This window comes from Euprymna scolopes, chromosome 8, assembly GCF_053919585.1.
Source record: "Euprymna scolopes isolate OS-2025 chromosome 8, ASM5391958v1, whole genome shotgun sequence".
Classification (NCBI taxonomy): Eukaryota; Metazoa; Mollusca; class Cephalopoda; order Sepiida; family Sepiolidae; genus Euprymna; species Euprymna scolopes.
In genome coordinates, this window is record NC_136489.1 from 162,392,730 (window position 1) to 162,410,643 (window position 17,914).

Sequence of the window (17,914 nt, forward strand, 5' to 3'; positions counted from 1 at the left end):
CATAAAGTGCTGTTTCATTTAATGCCATAACCAGCAAATTCTTAGCTCAGCTATACTAGTAATTGGATAATATCTTTTTTCTTTCTTCTGAAGAGAAGAGTAGTATTCTTTAAAACTCTGTGAATTAAGGAATTGTTTTATAAAATTTTTTTTTTTTGAGTATTCTGTCGAACAATAAATTTTGTTGTAAATTTTAATTCACAGTCTTCTAATCTCTTCTCCTTAGATATTTTAACTGAAATTTGGAGATTGTATTATACTGTAAATCTAAATTCCATATAAATATTAGTATCGATATTTATGAGACAATCCCAACCAGATAACAAAACTCTGTATATGAGATATAGCAATATAAAAATTTGGAATTAAATTCAGTAAAATGAAAAAACTTGCAACAAATTTATTATTCAACAGAAAATACAAAAATTTTTAATTTTAATTTTTTTTTGTCTTTATCCATGGATTTTTAATAAATGGCTCATTTCCTCTTACTGCATATAAACATTATTTTGCTAAAATCATTTCCTCTGAGATGAGCTGTTTATTGAAATATAATATAACCCTACCCCCTCTTCTCCGGGGGCTGGGCCGCATCCGTCGCTATCCTGGTCCCCGGGAGCATACTTATGATGTACTTCTGGCCGTGTTCGTCGCTCCCAGCTCACAGGACCATAGATGCAACCCAGCAGGGCTACATTCTTACTTGTCTAGTGGTGGACCCCTTAAGGGTGATCAGACTCTCACTGGTCACTGGAAAATATCTTCTGCTGCTCAGGGCACGCGAAATGTGCATGACCCTAAGTCCGTGTGGCAACATTGTCGATTTCGGCCGTCACTCTGGCTTCGTGCTGGATCCAGTCTGTCTCCTTCATCATCTGGCGTCAGGGGATATCTGAAACAAACTGTATCTTCATTCAGGCCGGCAAGCGAGAAACAAGGAAAAACTCTGGGACATTTTTATATAACGGAACAAAATAATTATTCATAAATCGTTTTACACTTGTTTAAAAGTCGAGTTCTTTGATTCAAGCTTCATGATGCAGGTTGCATACTTAAGTTCCATTAATCAATTTCCCAGCTAAAAACAAGAGCTTTTCAACTTAGCTCTTATGAGGTTTCGCCCCCCCCCAGTCATTGTACCTTTCAACAAAACATTGTTTCTTTAATAATTTGAATTGTTGTTCTAACCTAAACCAGAAAACGACCCTGTATTGCTTTTTCTGCCAACTCGAGAATCTCATTATCATATTTATTTTTTATTTCCCATCGAAATATTCACTATTTCTTCTCTCATTGAAATATTTACTCTTTTCTGTGGACAGGAATCTCATAAACATCTGTTTTTCCTCTCCCATCTTCTCTTCCTCTATTTGAAAAGCAAGATCATCTGGTGTCGCCAGGGATCTCGTCATAGAAAATCTATGGATTAAGTAAAAGAATCTTAAAAATTTTGTATTCTCTGTTGAATAAATTTGTCGTAATTTTTTTAATTTTCAAATTTTCATATATTTCCAGTTTGATATCTGGGGGTGAATTAATTCACTGAAAGAAATGCACCCCCAGTTTTCGTTAAGACATGCATCTAGAAGGTAGACTCTGATGTAAAAACTTGCAGTCTACTGTATGCTCTGTCTTGTGACCATATTTTGCACCGACAAAGATTAGCAGTAATAAGTGTGGTTGGTTCTACACAAAGCCTTCCCCACTATAAATAAGTCATCTGTGTGGATTTCTGAACAGCTTATTTAGATTAGCAGTAATAAGTGTGGTTGGTTCTACACAAAGCCTTCCCCACTATAAATAAGTCATCTGTGTGGATTTCTGAACAACTTATTTGTTGTGGCGGAAGCTCATATGTTGAAATCGATGAGAGAGGTCGTATATTTGTATATTTTGGCAGCAAGTCATTTAGACGCGTCTGATTGAACATGGCGGAGGTATTCCCTTTTCCGATTTTTCTGGAAATATTTTCCATTTGCCGAGTGTTTTTTTTTTTTTTTAATTGTAATTTATATAAAGAAACATGTGTAACACGAATCCTATTACTAATAAAATGCAGCGAGTGTGATATAAACGTACTTTTACTGTTTGGTATTAAAGTCATCAATGGCACCGAAGATGGTCATAAATTTGGTTTATTCATTAGTGATCGTATGGAAAAGGTTTTAATAAGAGAAATTGAAGTTTGTGAGTAAAGCTATTAGTGTCACTATCATGAGGCAACTCTTGTGGATATTTCTTAGAAAAACACAGAAGTTGGTCCATGAATTGAGATAAGAGATACATTTTAATATGTGCAGATTAACGTTTTATAAAAAAGAAAATTGTATCTGTTCTTCATAGCATCAGCGCCATCTGACGGCGAACATTTTCTTATGTGATTATCTCCTGTGAAAAAAATAAAAACTCAGGCATACATACAGAGGAAGTGCCGCTTTCAAGTAGGTGTCGGTGTATACAATATGGTCATTCATAGACACCTATTATCACTTTTTAGATTAAATCAGTGTAGCTAAGTGCTACGATTTCAAAATCGGGGTGCTAGTGGCTGGAGTCTATCCTTGTTTTATCGTTATTTCCATGGCAGGTACTCGTCTGAACTCCAATCTCGCCAATCTTTCACGAAAAACACCCGTCTAGCTGAATCCACTGTGAAAAATTTCCCCCACTCTTTATCTGTGCCTAAATCAAAACGTGGATTCCATGAACAAAGCTTCTTTCTTAGAATTGCACGCTTGTGGAACTCTGTTCCGTCTGCCTGCTTCCCACCTGATTACAACTTGGATGTTTTCAAGTCCAATGTAAACAAATTCCTAATGAACCGCCCCCTTAAGTAAACACTTCATCAAATCTCCACACTAACGTACTGTACTTGCAATAACCCTTATCCCTTACTGGCTTCCGGGCCTTGATAAGTGGTGACCACCGTGTAAAAAAAAAAAAAAAAAAAGAAATTGGAGAGAAATGATATGATATAAAATGGAAGTATAGGGTTTACATTTTTTTTTTTGTTTACGATACTGATAACTGAAAGAATTCAATTCTTTTTAAAAAGTCTTCCATTACACAAAATATTTTTTTTTTTAGTTAATCAGTTCAGCTGTGGATATTTTTGCTTGTTTGCATGCAGAAGATATCAAATACACAAATTTTTTGAAATATTTGTACTTACCTCGATAAAGCTGGATAGTACACGAAAGTTCATCTCATAACAGAACAGGTAATGTGTGTAAAACACACTTGAAGCGCATGGTGCACGTGTCCTAGTTGCATGTCACTTGAGGAAAGAAAAGGAAAAGGAAGAGAAAAGGCAAAAGAAATGAGGAAATTAATGTCGCCACCTGTCTGCCAGAGACGAGGTCAAAAGGGCGATAATTGCATATTCTTTCTCTCTTACAATTTGTGTCTTTTTGTTCACTTTGCGCAAAGTTTTTTGTTCGCAATCTAGTTATTTGATTAACTTGACTTTTCATCAATGATTACATCAAATACTCCAAAAGAGAGTATTTTTGTACGTAACTCGCTGAGGCTTTTTGTTTGCACATGTGCATTATTTTTTTTTAATCTGATTACATCTTTGTTTCAATATTTTTGGTATGGTTGTATTGGGAATGATCACAAAGATTTGGACAATTATATTTATAGCCAGGAGTAATTGGTTGCGAGCATCATTGTTTTAGAGCTACTGAATCTTAATTTTCCAATCATATCTTTTTGTCTTGACATGAGAGAAGGCTACCGCTGAGCTTGACTGGATTAATACTGCCATTCTTTACTTGAAATTCTTTACAATTCAAAGCTTTTTTTTTCTTTTTACAAAGGAGTCACCACTTATCAAGGCCAGAGGTCACTCGAGAATAAGGGTTAATGAATGTACAGTGGTCAATGGGACACTGTCATATAAATTGTTAGCAGTAGAGTTGTATTTTTGTACTTAACTCGCTGATTGGTTAATATTTGCAGAGGCTTAGGTGCCAGCATCACTGAATTTTTTTAAATTTTTCAATCATAGCTTTTTTTGTCTTGACTGGATTAATGCTTGAAATTCTTTACAAGGGTTTGATATTTTGCTTGGTACATTTATATTTAATATTCACAATTGAATAATATTCTTTTCTTTATGACAGCTATTTCCCTTTTGTCGTCCCTTTTTTGATCATTTTCTTTTACAAAATGCAAGTCTCCTAGACCTTTCTCTCACAACTGGCCCTGAGCTATGTTCATCTTCCGTTCTGTCCCCACTGGGATTTTCTGTCCACTCAGATGTGTCAGTTGAGATAAAAATACGGCATAATCACGGGGGTTTCCGGCGTTGCCCGGATGTTTGTAGGTGGGTGTTTTTGGGTATATCGTTGGCCAGGTTTTAAAAAAACAAAAACAAAACAAAACAAAAAAACAAGCCTTGATGCGCAGTTGGAAAATAAGAAAGTGTGGAAAAAAAAAAAAACGTGCGACGTTTAACGGCAGGTGCCCGTTTTTGACGAGTTAATGACGTCAACTTTGAGTGTGGGACAGTGTTTTATTTACCACGAGTCTGTTTGCTTCTTTTTTTTTTATACGAAAAAGCTTAATTCACATGCGGCGATCAAAGATTGTTGAATATTTATCTTTTTAAAGTCGGGCAAATTAAATAGACAGGCGACCCTGGTTGTTAATTCGTAGATATTATCATTTAGGCGCGATATAAAAAGTTTTAAGAAGTTGTGAGGCGACCGATCGCTTCTCGGAAAAAAGTCTTTGTTGGACACACACACACACACACACACACACACACACACACACACACACACACACACACAACATTTTCGCTTTTATATTTATAGAAAACTAGCCTGCATGCCCGGCGTTTCCCCGGGTGTTCAGAGGTGTGTGTGGAGCAAAAACAAAAAGAAAAACGTGGTAGTAGGAAGACAGGCTCGAATTCATACCATAAAGGAGGAAAAGAATGTGAAAACAAAAAGAAAAACAAAAAAACAAGGAACGTGACGTCTTTGCCGTTGCATTCCTCGCCAAACCGGAAGTGGAGAAGGTTTAAATTAAGGCTAGTCAATTGAAAAGAGGGGATGACTTTAGAAAATATCGGTGAAAAAAAAGCGACCCCTAAATGTAGAAAAATGCCCAGTTGAGGGCGAAGGAATTAATGTTTTTAGCCAAATTGTCGATATTTGTCCTAGGGGTAGAGCTTCAAAACAATAAAATGAAAATCTGTCGCCTCTGTCGAAAGTTTTAGGCATACATACTTTTTTTTTTTTACACATTGATCACCACTTATCAAGGCCCGGAAGCCACTCAGGAATAAGGGTTATTGCAAGTACATTACGTTAGTGTGGAGATTTGATGAAGTGTTTACTTAAGGGGGCGGTTCATTAGGAATTTGTTAACGTTGGACTTGAAGACATCCAAGTTGTAGTCCGGTGGGAAGCAGGCAGACGGAACAGAGTTCCACAGGCGTGCAGTTCTAAGAAAGAAGCTTTGTTCATGTTTTTTTTTATCGTTAGTTTACTTTGTAGCAAGGGGGGGGGTGACGAATAAGACAGGAAAATAGAGAGAAATACATATTTTTAAAAGTCATCCTAAATGTTTTTATGTTACCTTGTTTAAACTTGTTTTTCTTGTTTTATTTATGTATTTGTCTCTATTTTCCTGAAACTTACATACATTTAAACAGACCGGTTAGATTTATATCATAGAAGATTGTTTTATTTGATTGAAACTTGTTGCACCACTCACAATGCTATTCACAAATGTTGGTAAGATGTACATTAAAAAAAAATCGTAAACCTATTTTAGGGGTGTTGAGTGGATGGTTGTTTGTCATTTTATTTATTTATTTATTTTTTTTTTTTGTTATTTTAATATTTGAAAATCAGTTTCTCATTCCCAACTTCAATCAAAATTCAGTCTAAGTTTTGAATAGATCCGTGACTTTCGCTTGGATAAGAAAAGCGACGCTACTACCCTCTCAGGACGAAATTTTGTAGTCGATAAATGGAGTTTTGAGATTAAAAAATCCAAAAAAACAATGGTTTCAACTGATTTTTTTCTCAGTTCTAATAAATTACAATCTTATGCTGTCCAATATACCTGAATAATAGTGAATTATTATATATATAAAAAAAACTTTAATCGTATTAGCAGGTGAAAAATTGCGGCCACTTTGTTTTTATAAAATAAATCGAAACGAAATTATAAACAAGGGAAGTTACTCTAAATGTTTAATGTGACAAAAAAAAATAACAAAATAAACATATACAGTGTTTCTGTATCTGTTTTTCATTTAAGGTTTTTTCATAATAGTTCAATATAAAAATAACTGTTCCCCTAAAAATTGAATAACGTAAAAATAGCATACATACAAGTTTGTTTTTGAGTTTTCCAAGAATTATCGGGAGGAAATGACCTCCCTTTTGAACTCTTCTGTGTCTTACATAAGCAAATACGATTGTTTTCTTCAAATTCTATTTTCTTAATAAATAATTTTCTGCCTTATCGATTTTCGTAATTTTTGGATATAATCATCTTAAAAATATGATGAATACGTAGAGACCATTGTTTTCATGTGAAATTCAGTTTTACGATTTCCGAAATTTCATTCTGTCTCACCACATTTTGGCTGGCTTTGGGTGGGATTTGAAACCGCTGTATTCAGACAATACACATTCGGAACCGTAGTGATTCAACACCGTTATCCACTTCGCCAATGGGCTTTGAAGGGTGGTTAACCACCTGACGAAGGCCAGACGAATAGTTGGCCGGAACGTCGTGAAAAAATAACTATGAAGACGAGAATAACAGTCTGCAAATAAATAAATCAATCAATAAATATACAAATTACTCATCTCAAAGGATTGCAATAATAAAATAGCAGATTTCTTTTCATTCAGAAGTTTTATTTTAATCAACAATGAAGACATTCAAGATAAATGCATCGGATCAACTCTTTTGCGAATTATTGTCACTTGTTGATTTGGGAGATTAACTTAGCATATGTATACGTACACACGCTTATCACGTCTTGCGCCCCCCCCCGGCCATTGGGAAAGTGCTGAGTAGATTAGAGTTGTCAAAAAGTATCATTTTATTTATATATATTATTATATATTATATTTTAAGATTTTTTTTGTGATACCGAAGCCATATACAATTATGATATATATATATATATATATATATATATATATATATATATGAGACAGAGAGAGAAATAAAAATACAGATATCTATATATCTGTGAAAATGTCTGTGTCTGTAATAACTCTGACAATTTTAAGCCTAACAACTCGAAATTTGATATACAGAGTAATGAGATTTGGGAAAATCGATGTGATTTGTTTTCGGCCAGGAATTTGACGATTAAGGGGTTAAAGTTCAACGATTTGAACTTTGAGAACTCTACCAAACTCCTCCGACAATTTTGGGTCTAAACACTTGAAATTTTAGATATAGATTTCTTGGACATGGATCTAACTTAATAACTTGATCTGAGCCCTAAACAATAAATTTGAAGGGGTCATAATTGGGGTCAAAATTAAAAAATTGACCTTTTTTTTAATTTTTGCTCAGCATACACCTCAAATTACCCGGGCAACGCCGGGCACCCATGCTAGTTGTATATAAAATCGATGTCTTTTCCTTTACTCTTGTATAAAGCTGATTTTTTTCTCCTCTTCTGATAAGTTGGTTTTGAAATGCCATGGCCTAAAGTGTTAAAAAAAAAAAAAAATAGGAGGCATTACTTTTGGAACGATCTTTTTATTTTGGTTTTGCAGAACTTCATATTTTTCGGTTTCGATTTTTTTTGACGTGCTCTTTTATTTGAATATTTTGTACAAGTGTTTCGTTTGAGCCGTTCTGATTTCTTAGAAAGATTTTTAAAAAAATCTGACAATATCACATTAAAATCATGTTCCCCGCTCTCTAATTTCTATTTTTTACTCTCCTTTTGCCCCCTCCCCCATTCTCTCGTCCTGGCTCCCTCGCCCCGTTCTCTCGTCCTGGCCCCCTCGCCCCATTCTCTCGTCCTGGCCCCCTCGCCCCGTTCTCTCGTCCTGGCCCCCTCGCCCCGTTTTCTCGTCCTGGCCCCCTCGCCCCATTCTCTCGTCCTGGCCCCCTCGCCCCGTTCTCTCGTCCTGGCCCCCTCGCCCCGTTTTCTCGTCCTGGCCCCCTCGCCCCGTTTTCTCGTCCTGGCCCCCTCGCCCCTTTCTCTCGTCCTGGCCCCCTCGCCCCGTTCTCTCGTCCTGGCCCCCTCGCCCCGTTCTCTCGTCCTGGCCCCCTCGCCCCGTTCTCTCGTCCTGGCCCCCTCGCCCCGTTTTCTCGTCCTGGCCCCCTCGCCCCGTTCTCTCGTCCTGGCCCCCTCGCCCCGTTCTCTCGTCCTGGCCCCCTCGCCCCGTTCTCTCGTCCTGGCCCCCTCGCCCCGTTCTCTCGTCCTGGCCCCCTCGCCCCGTTCTCTCGTCCTGGCCCCCTCGCCCCGTTCTCTCGTCCTGGCCCCCTCGCCCCGTTCTCTCGTCCTGGCCACCTCGCCCCGGTTCTCTCGTCCTGGCCACCTCGCCCCGGTTCTCTCGTCTTGGCCACCTCGCCCCGGTTCTCTCGTCTTGGCCACCTCGCCCCGGTTCTCTCGTCTTGGCCACCTCGCCCCGGTTCTCTCGTCTTGGCCACCTCGCCCCGGTTCTCTCGTCTTGGCCACCTCGCCCCGGTTCTCTCGTCTTGGCCACCTCGCCCCGGTTCTCTCGTCTTGGCCACCTCGCCCCGGTTCTCTCGTCTTGGCCACCTCGCCCCGGTTCTCTCGTCTTGGCCACCTCGCCCCGGTTCTCTCGTCTTGGCCACCTCGCCCCGGTTCTCTCGTCTTGGCCACCTCGCCCCGGTTCTCTCGTCTTGGCCACCTCGCCCCGGTTCTCTCGTCTTGGCCACCTCGCCCCGGTTCTCTCGTCTTGGCCACCTCGCCCCGGTTCTCTCGTCTTCCCCCCCCCCGCTCTAGTTCCCCCTCCCATTCTCTCATCTTCCCCCACCTCGCCCCGTTCTCTCGTCTTCGCCCCCCACTTTTAGTTATACAAACCTATGACTCGAGAAAGCTTTAGTGTCTTATATAAAATATCAAGTCATCCCATAAGTTCTGTCCGAATTTATAGATAAAGAAAAGACGTGACCGAATGTTACATTTTATTAAAGATTAAATCACCAATATATTTAATCATCAATATATTTAATCATCAATATATTTAATCATCAATATATTTAATCATCACTTTACCTGATTATCTATGACTTCCTTTCATATATTAACAAGCTTATTAATTCCATCACTGTAAAATCCTTTTGGCTTTGATTCGAAGAACTCATAAATGTCAGTTTCAATTTATGTTTGTGAAGTATTTTCTGTTTCAGATTAATTAATTTAACTATGCGACAGCAATACGTCCAACACGTCTTTGTTAAAAAACGATCTCCTTCCCCATCTTTCCGTACACTTTAAAATATAATTGGTGTGAAACGCATTTCTATCTCCGACACAAAGGCATGCGCATAGCTTAATTAGAATATGAATCTTGTGGTTTGCCAGTCTTTCTTGTGTCGATGGAGCAATTAATAGACATAATGATTCTTAGACACTTCCATGTTAGTAGGGTTGTAATCAAGCAAGTTTAAATTTTATCGTTCTGTAAGAAATATGTAATCAGTTAAAATGCATCTGAACATAAAAATGTAAAATAAAATTACAAAATATACACACTATTTTTTAAGTTTCGTTCAATTTAAAAACAGATAAAAAATCGGACAGAACTTATGGAATGACCTGATATATTTTTTACTTGGGTTCCGTCGGGTTAGTCATTATTAGGACTGTGACAACAGAATATTTTTTTCATTCTTTTGACTCTCGGGTATATGAATCTTGTGGTTTGCCATGTCTCAATGGAGCAATTAATAGACATGATATCTTCGTTAACCAAAGGTAAAAATTCAGACGGAAGTTATGGAATGACCTGATACAATCACAATTCTAATATGTTGTGACGTGGATGTGTTAGATTGATAACCATAAATGTAGGCCATTACTAGAAAACGGAAGTTTGTTTTTTCGGGGACAGTTAATTGACCGGAAGTAATATGGCAGGGTCGCATTTAGCTGGATTCCTGGATATGACTTTAAACTATATCCGATGGTGAGGCCCCAGCTTGCGGGCTTTGGGGAGTGTGAAGCCACCCTTTAATTGCCATTGCTTCCAGGTCCACTTTGACCTGAACTGGTAGTACCTGTTTGGGTCCCAACTATGGGTTAAATAGAAACCGACTAAAAAAACAAAAGAAAACAAAAACAAATATACTCTATTAAAGTTTTCTTCAAAATCACTGGATTCGGCATTAAAAAAAATCATTGAAAATTTTATATCTATATCATTAATTGCTAGATGAAAGATAATGTTTTTAAATTGCAACAAAATGTACATTACATAAAATAAATCCAATGTAATTTTTTGATTCAATTTAAATTAAATTATTATACCTTACTTTGTAAAATAATAAAAGTGCACTTTGTGAATCTTGTACCTTTATTTTTAAAGCCTATAGTAAAAACCTTTTGTTTAACAATTTTCATGCCTTGGATGAAATGTTTTTCTAACTTGTATCTTATCTTTTTAAGATTATATTTTAAAGCTCTCCTCTCTATTTCAGTTTGTATTTCTCCTCACACCACAAATCATTTTTGCAACCCCCTCTTTGTATCATTACAGGTCTGAATATTCTCTCTGTTTCAGTTTGTATTTCTCCTTACACCACAACTCATTTTTGAAATCCCCTCTTTGTATCATTACAGGTTTGAATATTCTCTCTGTTTCAGTTTGTATTTCTCCTTACACCACAACTCATTGTTGCAAACCCCCTCTTTGTATCATTACAGGTCTGAATATTCTCTGTTTCAGTTTGTATTTCTCCTCACACCACAACTCATTTTTTGCAACTCCCTCTTTGTAATACAGGTCTGAATAATGAGAAAATCTGAATTTTTTTTTAACAAAAACTTTAAAATAACTTTTTTAGATTAAATTTTTTAAAGCTTCTTTCAGAATAGAAAAATCTTTAAAATTTAATAAGGAACATAATTCATATAGGTTTCATTATTCAGTACATAACGAGAAAAACAGATGAACATTTCAAAAGGACTGTATAACTGGTTACGGTCAATAGTAGTCCTCGCCAGCGAAAGTCTTTGATTTGACACATTTTATGTCCTGCTCTTTTGCGCGAGGACTAATTAGTAATAGTCTCCCTCTCTATTATGGATACTCCTATAAATTTGTTTTTTGCGTTTTGATATTCTTATTAAAAATCCTTTTTTCTATTTATTGGTATGTATTTGCTTCCGAACGAGATCAAAATGTGACACAAGGTCGTTTTTAATATGGAGGAAAACTAGCTCCCCAAAAGAAGGGCAAAAGAGGCACTCTGGTAGGGACTAAAAATAATTGTCTCTGTATAGAGGGTTTTCCCTCCATTGACCGAGGCAAATTACCTTAAGAGTAGTATCGGAACAGATACTACACTTTGAGATATTAAATCTTTTATTCAGACTAAAAATTAACTTGAACAAAAAACTTAGGCACAAGGCCAACTCAAAAAGGGTAGGGGGAATGGTGGACGTTGGTCATCCTTGTCACTCCAGAACTAAATAAAAGTTTCTCTTAGCTAGTATCGTCTTACACCATAATACCGCATTCACCCTTTTGTATTGGGGGACGTCCTACTTAGAACTCTATTCTTGGCCCAAAGGCGAAGAACAACAGAAAAAAATGCAAGCCTTTTTTTCTATTTATTTAAAAAGAAAATACAACTTTGTTATATATGGATCGTGGAATTGCATTCATCTGCAAAAGATCTAGCTAATTTGCATATTCTTTTAATTTTAATCGTTTAATTAATTCCTTATTAGTTTTGTCGGGTTTTCTTATGGGATGATCATCTTTACTTAACTATTACGTGTAATTATATTCATGCAGATATTCTACATGATTTATACTTGTGTAAAAAGTTTACAGTAAACACAAAACTCTTTCTCTATATATATATTCATGTATACGTATATATATATTTGTTTAAACAATTTTGCCTACTAAACTCTTGTCAGTTTTTGGTATACGGACATAAAACTTAATATATAGGGTATTCGAACCCATGCGAAACTCTATATTTGGATTTTAGCCTGGGAAAATCGGTACAAAAGTGTGAAAATTAAAAAAAAAAAAAATGGAATTTGCCACATGGAGGTTGAACGACGGCATTATGAATACGTAAGCATAACGTAATAGCTATTTATTTAATTTTTAGCCTTGCAGCAAACATGTCTTCATACCTCTGCATTAACGTGAAAGGAAAAAGTAAATCATAAGCTAAACGTTTTGATTTCGATTCTCGGTGGTGGCGCACGAGTTATTTTTAAAAAAAACTTTAAATCATTGCTATATATTGGGTCTAATATAATATGATAATGAATACGAAATCTACATCAATCAAAATATATTTAAACATATTTTACGAACAGGTAATATATATATAATCTCAATCAAGAATTGTAAAAGTCAACTGAATTAAAGGAATAAATTATAAGATGGTCAACATCATAAATTTTGGAATATAGTTTTTTTTCATTTATTCTCTATCTCTCTCTCTATCTCTCTCTCTCTCTCTCTCTCTCTCTCTCTCTATATATATATATATATATATATATATATATATATATATATATATATATATATACATATACTAGCAGTTCAGCCCGGCTTTGCTCAGGCCCTATGTACTGTTCATAACTTGCCCTACATGTGAATACACTTTATGTAAGATTTCAAATGTGTAGACCAATATTTGTCTGGGTAATTTCGTAGAGACTGCAGGGATCAATTTTTATTTAAACTTGGACCCCAATTTTAACACCTTAACATTTATTTATTTGGGCTCAAATCCAATAAAAAAAAAATTTGATCCATGTCCAAGTAACATACATTTTAAAATTTCAAGTGCTTAGACCCAAAATTGACGGAGGAGTTTGGTAGAGTTTTCAAAGGTCAAATCGTTGAAGTTGGACCCCTTGACAGCAAAATTTCTGGTCGAAAGGCAATTAAAGATTTCCCCAAATCTCAATATTCCAGACAGAAAATTGACAGTTATTTGGTCGGGAAATATGTGTACACACACCCACACACATTATATCTATAAAAGTGAAAATGTGTGTGTAGAAAGAGTAATAAAATTAAGCTGAAAAATAAATTTCAATGAGAAGGAAAAACTATCTAGATGAAAAAATATTTTAAGAAAATTTAAAATTTAAGAAATGTTATAATTTTTTATAAATTAAAAAAAACTTGTCTTAGTACTTTATTTTTGTGTGTATATATTCTAGCTTTTATTAATTTTTTTTTTTTTTGTTTCTGGCTTTTTTTCTTTTTTATCCCTATCATATATCTTTAATAAATCAAACTAATCAAAATAGAAAAATATTTACACTGTTAAGAGGAGCAAGGATTTTATTTGGACTTTTATAAAATTTTGAACATTTTAGGAATTGTAGTGTGGATTTCTTAAATTTTGGACTTTCTTTCTCTTTCGGTTTTTAAATTTAAAAATGTTTTTCTTTGCTTATATGTACGATTTTTTTCCTTATCCATTATTTGCTTTTTCTATCCCCATTCTTACATTTTATGAAACCTTCACCGCTTTCTTTTCTTTTCATTCTTTGTTGTCTACTCATTTTAATGACCCCCAATTGTTTTTTAGTGATGCATATTTTCTTTTTAATATTGCTTCATTAATATTTTTTTTTTTTTTTTTGGGGGGGGGGGGTCCTGGATATGGCCTTAAGCTATATCCGATGGTGAGGCCCCAGCTTGCGGGCTTTGGGGAGTGTGGAGCCACCCTTTAATTGCCATTGCTCCCAGGTCCACTCTGACCTGGAGTGGTAGTATCTGTTAGGGTCCCAACTATGGGTTAAATAGAAACCAACTTGAAAAAAACAAATATACTTTATTAAAAATTTTTTCTTCAAAATCACTGGATTCGGCATTAAATAACCTGAAAAGGGTTGATATGTCGTGAAACAAAAGCATTTTTATTTTTACCTTCCTATTTGCTTCTGCTTGATTCCTTCTTTTTATTTTTATATTTTAATGTTTTATTTCTGTATTTTATATCTTGAATATATCTCAATATATACTTCTTCCATTTCCAATCTAAATGTTCTGAAGTTAGCTTTTATTTATATTTTGTATAATACTGACTCTTCTCCTCTTCTAATGAGAAGCATTTAACTTCAAAATACCATGGCTGAAAAAGGTTTTCCTCCTTCTTTATTGATCTGATGATATAATAAAGTTATATGTAACTTTTATTTAATATATAAATATATTAAATATTAAAGTGATCGTGTGTGTGTGTGTGTGTGTGTGTGGAACAGTCTCTACCAAGCTACCCTGTCAATTTGGGCCTACAGACTTGAAACTTGATATACAGGAGATTCGAACCTGTGGAATAAATTCAGTTTGTTTTTTTAGCTGATAAAAATAGCTGCTAAGGGATCAAAATTGGAACTTGGCAGGCATAAATAAACTTTATGTATACTCTCCACACATGTGCAAGTATACGTTTAAGTTGGTTAATTTGTAAAACATTGATATGCATGCCGTCTTAGCTCAGACTGACATACTTAATGTTTTAGTTTAGATTCTAGCTGATAGCACCCAACTCCTTTTTTTTTTTTTTTAAACTTTTGAAATCACTTCTATTTATATTGAGTACAATATAATAATCAGAGTAAAGAAGGGAGATAATCTTCTGTCAAACTTTATTAGTTACCAAATGTTTTTGCACACATACGAAATCATGTCAAACAAAAAAAAAATTCAGGAACTCTAAACCATCTACTGAGCCAGTAACTTTTCTGTTTTCTTTTCAATATGGCGACCAACATGCCTGATGATGGTCGAAGGCTACATCGACCAAAACGTTGCACAACTAACACTCAAGATGAGAATAATAGTCTGATTATAACAAGTAATATAATCAGCCCTCATCTAAAAAATTTAGAACTGTAAATCTCATTTGTCTTTGATTTTTTATTTTTGCAGTTATTTTTGAGATAGCATTTTAAATTTTTTATTTTTTTTTTTTTATTCGTTATTTCAGATTCTGAATGGAAGCTGATATTGATAAAAAACCAGACCAATGTCGGACAAATAGCAGAAGTCCATGACATATACCAGATAAATAAAGTCGTCATACTTAGTTTATCTGCACAGGAGCCTGTTGATCTCGCTCTTGAGGTAACAAAAAATTTTTAATTTTTCCTTTTTTTTTATTTTTTTTTATTTTTTTTAAATTTAAAAAAATTTTTTTTTTATTTTTAAAAAATTCTTTTTTTTAAATTAAAAAAAAATTTTTTTTTAAATGTTTTTTAAAAATTTTTTTTAAATTTTTTAAAAAATTAAAAAAAATTTTTTTTTAATTTTTAAAAAATTTTTAAAAAAAATTTTTTAAAAAATTAAAAAAATTTTTTTTTTAAATTTAAAAAAAAATTTTTTTTTTTAATTAAAAAAAAATTTTTTTTGTTATTTATACGATTGGGACCTGTGGAAATTCCACAGCGACATCTTTCATATGTAATATAGTGCAGCTGAGCATTCTGTGGACATTCAGCATCAATGGAGACTCTGCGATTTTATTGTAGCCTTTTTGTTAAAACTTAGTTTTAACAAAAAGGCTACTATAAATAAATAAAATAGATAAAAGTATTTATCTAAGTAATTTGGTTAATGTAGTGTCAGAATATATCTGATTATTATAGACATTCTTCAGTATCCTTATAGCAGTTTGTGACATATTTCCATTGTATGGACGTCCAGCACAAACAGAAACCTCACAATATCATTATACCATCTTTAGACAGAACAGATACTACCCTTGGATCCTAGCCCATAAATATTATAATCTATAAAATATACCAAGAAGGTATATTTTAGTTTCATGTACAGCTCAAAAGTGACATTTTTTATGTTAACATTACATCTTCGGTGATCGGGAGATCTTATTTATTAAAAAGGAGAATAGAAGGTAATAACATACCACAAACATTAAATTAGTGTATCTATATACTAATTTAATGTTCGTAGTATGTTATCACTTTCTATCCTTCTTTTTAATAAATAGGATCTCCCGATCAAATAATTTATAATCTGGAAACCATGACACACATTCGTGCATCTGCGATCAGCATCATATATAACTGTGATGATTATCAACATTTCAATGCAACATTTTCATCGCTCTGACCAATGGTCTTCATCCTGCTTCCTTTGTTGATGAATAATATTATAAAAGTAAAACCTATTTTGTTGTAACTCGAAAAGATGAAGAGCTATGAAGATTGGAGTGGTACCATTAAAACGAGCGATATTTTGTGCTCCAGAATTTATTTTTCTACATAGTCACCACCATTCTAAGATGCAATTTTTTTTGCCAAGAATTCAATAGCGCATCTCTGCTTATGACGCATGTCCATGACAAGGATTGCTTTCTTGGTCTCACACCGTCAGTATCTGCAACAAAGAGATGAAACTTTCAGCCACTATAAAAAAAATGCAATTTGCAATCCTCTCTGATCCATTCGGGCGGAATAAAAAGATAGGAGGCATTACTTTTGGGATGCCCCTCGTACTTTCAATCGTAGGAAGCATCAAATCATGAAAGTCAGGAAGACTCGAGTTGATAACGAATTCATGAATCACAGAGGGCACCAGTGACACCGTTTCAGCCATGCAACATTGATTTAAGCAGTAATTTAAACTATTAATTATAAATATATACAAGATGCCGTAAATAAATTCCCTGAGCTTTTTTTGTGTACTGGCGTTTAAAATTGAAAAGATGACTGTCCGATTTTTATGATTTTAGGATCAAATGAACAGCTACAGCAGGAATTGGAATACATCCTACTAAAGCCCGTGAATTTAAAAAAAATGCAACCTGCATGTGAGGACACTTTAGAGGAACGATATGCAATAAAATTCTGTTTTAAACTTAGAAAAGAAAATGCCAGAGAAACATATGGAATGCTTCAGACTGGTTTTGGACCATCTTGCATGAATTGAGTATCAGTTTTTGAGTGGCATAAGAGATTCAAGGAAGGTAGGGAGTCTGTGAGAGATGATGGAGTGTGGGAGGAGTAAGGAATCGGGAAGTTGATTGGTCAAATATAGAATTAATGGATAAGGACCATCGTGTGTCTATAGAGACAATAAGTGCACAGTTTGATGTCAGTGTGGGAATTGTACACACAATTATTCGTGAAGAACTGAAGATGTGGAAGATTTGCGCAAAGTTTGTCTCAAGGGTGCTCTATCCTTGTCATAGACTGTTTGACCAAGATGGGCATCAAAACAGTTCCTCATCCTCCCAATAGTCCAGACCTTGCTCCCTGTGACTTTTGGTTATTCACTAAGCTCAAGTAAAACCTTAGATACTGTTGTTATGAAACAATTAAAGAGATGAAATACGGGGCCTTCCAGAAGTTGTTGGAACGGTACAACAAGTGCATCGCAGCCGGAGGTGATTACTTTGAAGGGGACTAGTGTTATGTATGTAGTATCAATAAAAGTGCCCACACAAAACAAAGTCTGGAAACTTATTGAAGACATCCCGTGCATTAAAATCTTTAAACTGGATCAAATCTATCTTTATTTCTTGTTTACAATATCGATTTTGCCAGCAGAATTTTATCTTATAAAGATGTCATTAATTTCATGATAGTTTTCCGTTGTTTCGTATCAAATTTATTCCAATGAATTTTTCTTATTTTTTGATGAATTTTGGTGAAAAGTAGGAATCGGCTTTCCAATCATGAATGCTGTAAAGAAGAGAGAAATTTTGCCAG

The 17,914-nt window shown here is 34.9% G+C and overlaps 1 protein-coding gene across 4 annotated transcripts in view; it reads left to right on the plus strand.

Moving 5' to 3' along the window:
* LOC145284013 (phosphatidylinositide 4-phosphatase SAC2-like) overlaps positions 1 to 17,914 on the plus strand; it is a 697,431-nt gene that overhangs the window by 189,725 nt on the left and 489,792 nt on the right. For all 4 annotated transcript variants that reach the window (XM_080133106.1, XM_080133105.1, XM_080133103.1 and 1 more), the window contains exon 3: positions 15,172 to 15,308. In XM_080133106.1, the coding sequence (XP_079989232.1) occupies positions 15,172 to 15,308 (137 nt within the window). The remainder of the gene's footprint in view (positions 1 to 15,171; positions 15,309 to 17,914) is intronic.